This window comes from Priapulus caudatus, unplaced genomic scaffold, assembly GCF_000485595.1.
Source record: "Priapulus caudatus unplaced genomic scaffold, Priapulus_caudatus-5.0.1 Scaffold418, whole genome shotgun sequence".
Lineage (NCBI taxonomy): Eukaryota > Metazoa > Priapulida > Priapulimorpha > Priapulimorphida > Priapulidae > Priapulus > Priapulus caudatus.
In genome coordinates, this window is record NW_014577479.1 from 361,807 (window position 1) to 369,510 (window position 7,704).

At 54.7% G+C, this 7,704-nt stretch overlaps 1 protein-coding gene across 1 annotated transcript; it reads right to left on the reverse strand.

Moving 5' to 3' along the window:
- Positions 1 to 228: 228 nt before the first annotated feature.
- Positions 229 to 5,785, reverse strand: LOC106810193 (synaptojanin-1-like). The gene is made up of 4 exons (XM_014813474.1): positions 5,410 to 5,785; positions 4,881 to 4,927; positions 3,493 to 4,658; positions 229 to 3,042 (listed from the first exon to the last, which is right to left on the reverse strand). Exons 3-4 carry the CDS (start codon positions 4,546 to 4,548, stop codon positions 229 to 231), a joined length of 3,870 nt encoding a protein of 1,289 aa, XP_014668960.1. The 5' UTR covers positions 4,549 to 4,658; positions 4,881 to 4,927; positions 5,410 to 5,785.
- Positions 5,786 to 7,704: the final 1,919 nt, after the last annotated feature.

The window sequence follows — 7,704 nt, forward strand, 5'->3', positions numbered from 1 at the left end:
AAATTGTCCCGAAAAACAGACCCATTGTCAGAAACACCATAAGGAGTTACGACATCAAAAATTCTACGATCCCATGACCTTCGCACACGAAGCACTGAGTCATCCCAGTCTTGCTAATATGCATAACAGTACGACAATCGACGTTTACGACAACGGCACCCACAGATGGCGCCACCTCACATTTCGGGTAATCATACGAACGTCATTCGTCGTCGACGTCGATCAAACCTATCTCGGAGGAGGCGGGGGCGCCCTCCTGGTGGGTATTGGGGGAGGTGGTCTGGTCGCTATGACGCGCTGGCCACTTTTGTCGCTGTCGATAGGAAAGAAGAACCGCTCGTTTCCAGGAAGTTCCGGAGGCGAAAGAGGCGGAGTTCCGGGATCGCCGAATTCCGCAAAATTCTCCGGGAGCGGAGGCGGCGTTCCCGGATCACCGAGCTGCGTGAAATCCCCGGGGAGCGGGGGCGGCGTTCCGGGATCCCCGAGATGCGCAAAGTCGTCCGGAAGCGGAGGCGGGGTTCCCGGATCTCCAAGTTCGCTAAAATCCCCGGAAAGAAGGGGCGGGGTTCCGGGATCACCTAGTTCCGCAAAATCGTCCGGGTGCGGAGGAGGGGTTCCCGGATCGCCGAGGTCGAATGAGAGTTCGGGCGGAGTTCCGGGACTTCCAGGCGCACACCCGCCCTCGTCCGGCTGACCCGTGTCCAGGACCGCGTCCCAACTCCAATTCCTCGGAATTCCGGGACGTGTGCCACCGACGGCGCCCTCTGGCGGCCATGACTGCAGGTCGGTCGTGCTTGACGGCTTCGACATTCCGGCGAGCGGCAGCAGCGGCGGAGGCAAGTGAGCAACCTTCCCCGCCGCCGGCGAAAACGGACTCCTCACCGTCACCGCCGCGTCCGACCCCGGGGGTCGCGGAGGCGTTCTGATGTTGACGACGCCGGCGCGGGCGCGGGCGCGCGGGGCGGCGACAGGGGGCGCCACGGGTCGCTGAGGCGGCGGGGGTCGCCGCGGAGGCGGGGGTCGTCTCGGTTTCTCCGTCGCGAGCGTCTCGGGCGTCTCGCGGCCGGACGACCCGACCGAGACATCGTCATCGTCTCTGCCTCCCATCTCGTATGCGAAGCGCGTCTCGTTCGTCTCGCGGTCGACCGTGGCGTCCTCTACCCCTCCGCCGCCGGCGTTGACCCCGATCTTCAGCTCTCGATCGACTCTCTCCTCCCAGTCGGGGGTCTTGAGGGAGACGGCGGCGCGGCGGCCGCCGACCGTGATCGATCCGAGCTCGCTCGCTCTCAGCGCCTGCCTCTCCTCGCCGAACGTCGCCCACATCGTCGCGCCGACGAATCGCACGAGGACGAGATCGCCGACGGCGCCCAGACGCTCGACGACGCCGTCGACAAACTCATCGTCGAGCGCGCTCGCAGCATCCTCCTCCGCCGCATCTTCGTCGTCGAGGGAGACGACGACGGTGGCGTCGGGCGGTCCTAGCGCGCGGACGGCGTCGCGGAGCGCGCGCTCGCGCCGCGCCGCGTCGACGCGCTGAACTTCGACCTCGATCATCGCGACGACGGGCCGGTGGTCGGACGTCTTCAGCTCTGCGCGTCCGTAATGCAGGAGCCGGTCGGCATCGAACGCGGCGTCCTCGCCGGGATGCACACGCCGCCGCCACAGCACGCGGTCTGTCCACGCCGGCGCGCGCTGCTTATCGCTCGTGTCGTAGTCGTCGCTGAACAGATCGTACTTGTACGTCGGCGCGAACGACAGCGCACCCTCGCGGTACCCCGCGAACGCGTTCCCGGCGTCGCGCTGCGTCGTGAGTTGGTCGGCGGCGGTGAGCGCGGCAAAATCGCCGCGACGCACGCAGTCTTTCACGTCGTCGATCGGCATGTCGATGCGGTAATTGAAGTCGCCGCACCAGAACACGTAGTCGTGTCCGGCGAGCGTGCGCGCGGGCGGGAACGCGATCGCGCGCGCGATCTCCGCGTAGTCGCGGTTGCGGTCGGCGACCTGCGACTGCCCCGCGGCGAGGTGAGCGCACACGAACGCCATCGACGTCGCGTGGAACTGCAGCCGGATCGCGACGGCGCCCTTATTACCCGTGGCGCCGCCCAAGCCGGTCTTCGCGGTCGTCGCGGCGACGTCGCGCACGTGCGGCGCGTGCTCGGGCCGCGCGAACACGAAGAGGCAGACGCCGACGAGCTGCTCGGACGCGACGACGACGTAGCGGCGGTCTCGGCAGATCGTCCGCTGGATCTCGTCGCGCCACGACTTCTGGTTCTCCGTGCTCGCGCTCATGATGTTCGAAGCGTTCAAGTCGACGATCTCCTCGAAGCCCACCGCGAAGATGTCGACGGGTTTACTCCAGTCCTCCGCGGTTGCCGCGGCGACGTCGACGAGGGACGCCGATTGTTGTCGAAGGTGGTTGTCGAGGAGCCAGTCGGCGAGCGAGTGGTGGCGGAAGGCGATGTTTCGCGCGGTGCCGCCGCCGTTGACGTTCCACGTGCCGATGGTAATGCGCACGGGGACGTGGCGCGTGAACTCCAGGTGGCGCGCGCATGCGTCGCGGAGCAGCGCGGGGGGAGCGCGCGGGAGGAGGCGCGCTGGGAGGAGGGCGCGTGCGCGGTCCCTCGCCGCGCCGCGCGTCGCCACGCCGACCAGCAGGATGTCGATCGCCTCCTGCTTGCCGGAGTCGAGGAAGTTGTTCTGGATCGTGCGCGTCACCGAGCGCGCGCCGTCCTTCAGCTTCGTTTTCCCGTCGAGCGCGCCCGTGCCGGCGTAGATGCGGCTCACGTGGTTTCCGTTCTCGGCCCACATCGCGCGGAACACGTCCTCGCAGCGCGAGACGATCGACGGCGTCGCGAGGCCGAGCGCGGCGAGTTGCCGTGGCAACACGAGCATCGCGAGGTACGTCTGCACGTTGTTGGTTCGGTCGAGACAGTCGAGGCAGTTGGTGCGGATCACTCCGGACTGTTGCTGTCGCACGTCGTCTCCCTGCTCGTGGAAGAATCCGAACGAGTCGAGCTGCTTCTGTAGCTTCCCGCGAAGCACCTTGAAAGGAGAATCGTCTCATGAATAATCGAGGAAAATGTATTTTTTTAAATTATTTCGTATATAATCGGGGAAAAAATATTTAAAAAGAAATTATTTCATGAATAACTGCACGATCTCGAAAAATACACCAAAATATAGTCTCGCCTAATAGCGAACAAGTTACTGATTACTCCAGTATAAAAATTACCATGAGTAAATAACTGCACGATCGACAGAAATATATAACAAAATATTGTCTCATCTAATAGCGAACATGCTACTAATTCCTTCATCAATAACCGCGGCATTGGTTACATGCTACTTTGAAGAGATCTGTTACGCAAACAGCACCACTAAGTATCGCAAAGGTCAAATATATAAAAATATATAAATCAAAAAATCAAAAAATTATCGCAAAGCTCGAAAAATACGAGAAATACGACAAAGAGATACGTCAGAAATCATTACTTTGAGGTTATCCTTGTTTCCGCCCTTGATCATCGCGTGGTAGTCGTACGCCACGTGCGGGATCGCGCCCCAGTGCTGCGACGCGCGATGGTGCGACTGAAACGCCTGACTCAGCACGCGCTCTCCCTCCTTGCTCCCCAACAGATTCACGATGACCTGGTCGCCGTAGAGATCGCGCGTGTCGCTCAGATGCCGGTCGAACGCGGGCGCGTGCATCTCGTGCCCGCGCGACATGCGGATCCTGTGCGATCCGACCTGCACTCCTGGCTGCTCCCAGAAGAGCGGGACGGAGCCGCGCGTCTGCACGTACGACGCGACGGCGTCGTCGACGAACACGGCCTGCTCGGTCTCGACGAAGTTCGCGACGTGGCCGTCGTCGTCGGCGCCGCGCACGTTGAACCGCGTTCCCGCGCGCTCGCAGCTCAGCCGCGAGATCACGCACGCCTTCGCGCGACGGTGCCCGACGTAGATCGTCCGCACCTCGACGCCGCCGCACATCAGCCTCGCGAGCCAGTCTCCCGCGGCGACTCCGTATCGCGCGAGCGGCGCGTGCAGCGCGCAGTTCCAGAAGAAGCGCTCGTCCGTTTCGGTCGCCGCGGCGACGCGCTGCGCGCGCAGCCCGAGGTCGCGCGCCGGCTCGCCGCTGGCCGCCGACCACGAGAAGTAGAACGACCCGGAGTCCAGGTGGCGCCGCACGTCGTCGATGCGCTCCTCGTCGTCGCCGCGGTTACGCAGCGAGACGAACGCGGTCGCCGTGACGCGGAAGAACTCGGAGTCGCCGACGCGGCCCGCGGACACGCATCCCGTGACGAGAGTGAGGTACGAGATCGTCGTGGCGTCGTCGAGCCGCAGCTCGAGCACGCCGAGGCAGCAGTAGGCGCTCGTTAGCGGCGCGTACTGCCGCCGCACCGCGTCCGTCTCCTGAGGAGACAGAAGCGCGATCGCGCCGGACTCGAAGAGGACGGTCTCCTCGCGGCCACGACGCTCCAACAGGATGCTGAACGGACTCTGAAGGTCGTTCTTGAAGTGAACGCGGAATCCCTTGCTCATCGCCATGCTTGTTGCGGGGGGGGGGGGTTGCCGCGGGCGACGGGGGGCGATGCACGGTCGAGGTTTGCGTTACGCCGGCGACGGAAGGTTGTGCGAGTTTGCGTGCCGATCAATTTCTAAAAGAATGCGTTAGAATGTTAGAATACGTTTACAGGCACATAATAGTTATAACTATATCTTAGAAAACAAGTTTAGTTTTCTAGTTGCATTTTGTGAGAAACATATTGGAAAAAACTGACATTTAATATCCATAAATGCAAGATTTAATTATACGTATAAAAATTATCAGTTACACTTTGCACGTTCTTTTTCTCGTGTGTATATAAATGTACAAATACCTTTCATGGCTTGCAAAGTCCTTAAAACAACGAGTTTCAGCCCAGTTCTGTAAATATGCAAAAATTTGGTTATATACTAGTATTACTACATATATATTATTTCATATTACGTAATATTGTCTAAAAAGCTATGTGGCTTTGAAATCTACCTTAATTATAATTAGTAATCAGAGAGGGAATCAGAATAGGGAATCAGACTAGTTGCAAGGGGCTATGACTATGAGCCAGAGTATGAAACCACCAAAGATTGATTGAATCACTTAGTTAGGCCCGGGTGCTTCTTCACAACAAACAATCATGCATGTACTAAATATGTTAGAGGGATACCAGGATATCAGGAATTAGAATCTCTCCTAGTACAGTACTGGTAGGCTTTACGACTAGCCTCGTAAGAAGCGAGAAGATATCTTGTGGCCACGTTGAGAGATATATTCTATTTCACTATATATACATTCTACGAATCTCTATGCAAGCATTACTGGCGATATGTTATCTTAGCCTAATCTGTAATCAGTACCACTACCACTACCAGCATGTACGATTTCACTTCCAGTTTCACATTGAGTCTTGAGAGGTTTACAAAGATATTAGGAAGTTATTAATAACAAGCGATAAAACTAAGTACTGCTCGGCCAATGCACACACAAAATTCTAATCAAAATAGGAGACCTACTAAATCAATTAAAACAAGCGGGCAGCTAGAGCCTAGAGGGCGGTTCTTATCACGGAACTGTGTCGGTTCCGTTAAAATGTCGAAAATGCACCAATTTGCGGCATTTGTAATAGCGGTTTGTTCAAGTTCTGAACATAATGACCGTAATCCTCCAAAATTTTATCGAAAAACACCGGAAATCACTCAAAAATCATTAGAATGCACCACAAAATACCAAAACACTGGAATAAGTACTGATTAAGTACTGATATCAGAGAGCAGATGCTGTTTATGCCCAGTAACGCCGCCTCTCGGATATTTTATGAGTTAATATACATCTTCTGTCGGAAAGGCACCGGAAAGTGCCTGAAGGCAATCAGAGATATCATAACTGCAGAGAAGGGGAGGATATTGATAAGATATAATAGTGAGAAAGGTTCATGCGCGGGTCGAGAGAGAAGGCTGTGTGGATACAAGCGAGAAGTCCAGTAGAAGGATGCATGATGGGTGGTCGGGACAAGGCGAATATAGAGGTCGAAGAGTTAGGAGCAGAGCTAGAGATAGGGGAGACGGAAGAGGAAATGAAAAGGTAGAGGGTAAAGACGTAGAATGTATGCAAGGATACGGAGTGGATGGGACAACGTAGATGGGAAAGGCGAGAATGGCGGGAAAGGGTTGGATAGTTGACGGAGAAGAGAAGAGGAGCAATATGAGACGATAGAGCACGTGTCAGCAGAGGGGAAAGCAGAGTAGAGATCGATGACATAGGTAGATGAGCGGGACACCGATAGTGGTTAAAAGGGGGTCGGAGAAGGAGAAGGTCGAGGAGTGAGGCGAGCTAGAGCAGATGAGTAGCGGCGAAGAGTGTCAACGCACGAGAGGAGTCGGTAAAGGAGGTGAAGTATTAAAATATGGAGAGAGGAGAAAGTATGTAGTTACAGGCTAGGGCACTCTCCTAATTATAAACACAGGTGTACAGATAACAATTATTTACAAATTCTATGCTGAGATACCCCCTAACCATAGTAAATGCATATTCATCACAAATTATAGCTCCTCTGGTAAGATATTGCGCATGCGCCAACACACTAACGTTGCCAGATTATGTACTGGCTGGTATACGCAGTGGTCACCTTACATGCAAGGTATTCTTCCTATTTATTAAGGGATGTTTACTGATAGAATGTTATCATATAAATCCACGCTAGGATGACTCCTCTTTAATTATAATACATAATCATTGCAAAATATTATTCATCTCGGGAGATATGACGCATGCGCGAGCACCGTTTCAGGCGTGTAAGACCGATTAAGGAAAACTGCTTAATATAGCTTGCTGTGGGACAGAGGGGTAAGAGACTTAGGAAAAGCGGCAGGGACGATAGCTGAGGGGCAGTAGAAGAAGAATTAGGCTGAACGAGGGACAGGGGCGACAATGGGAAATACGGGAGGGGTGAAGTAGCCGTTTTCCACCCTACAGGTTAGGGCGCTCTCCTAATTATAAACAAAGGTGTACTGATAACAATTAGTTACAAAAGTTTATGCTGAGATACCCCTCACCATATTAAATGCATATTCATCACAAAATATGACTCTTCTGGTAAGATATCGCGCATGCGTCAACACACTAACGTAGCAAGATTATGTACTGGCTAGTGGTCACCTTACATGCAATGTCTTCTTCCTATTTATTAAGGGATGTCTACTGATACAATGTTATCATATAAATCCATGCTAGGATGACTCCTCTTCATTTTAAATGCATAATCATTGCAAAATATGATTCTTCTCGGGAAATATTGCGCATGCGCGAGCACCGTTTCAGGCGTGTAGTACCGACTAAATGCATGATATAGCTTGCTGTGGGAGAGTGAGGTAAGAGACTGAGGAAAAGCGGCAGGGAAGATAGCTGAGGCGCGGTAGAAGAAGAATTAGGCTGAGCGAGGGACATGGGAGACAATGGGAAATACGGGAGAGGGTGAAGTAGCAGTTTTGCCCCCTACAGGCCAGGGCGCTCTTCTAATTATAAACACAAGTGTTCTGATAACAATTAATTGTAAACATCTAGGCTGAGATACCCCCTAACCATATTAAATGCATAGTCATCACAAAATATAACTCCGCTAGTAAGATATTGCGCATGCGTCAACACACTAACGTAGCCAGATTATG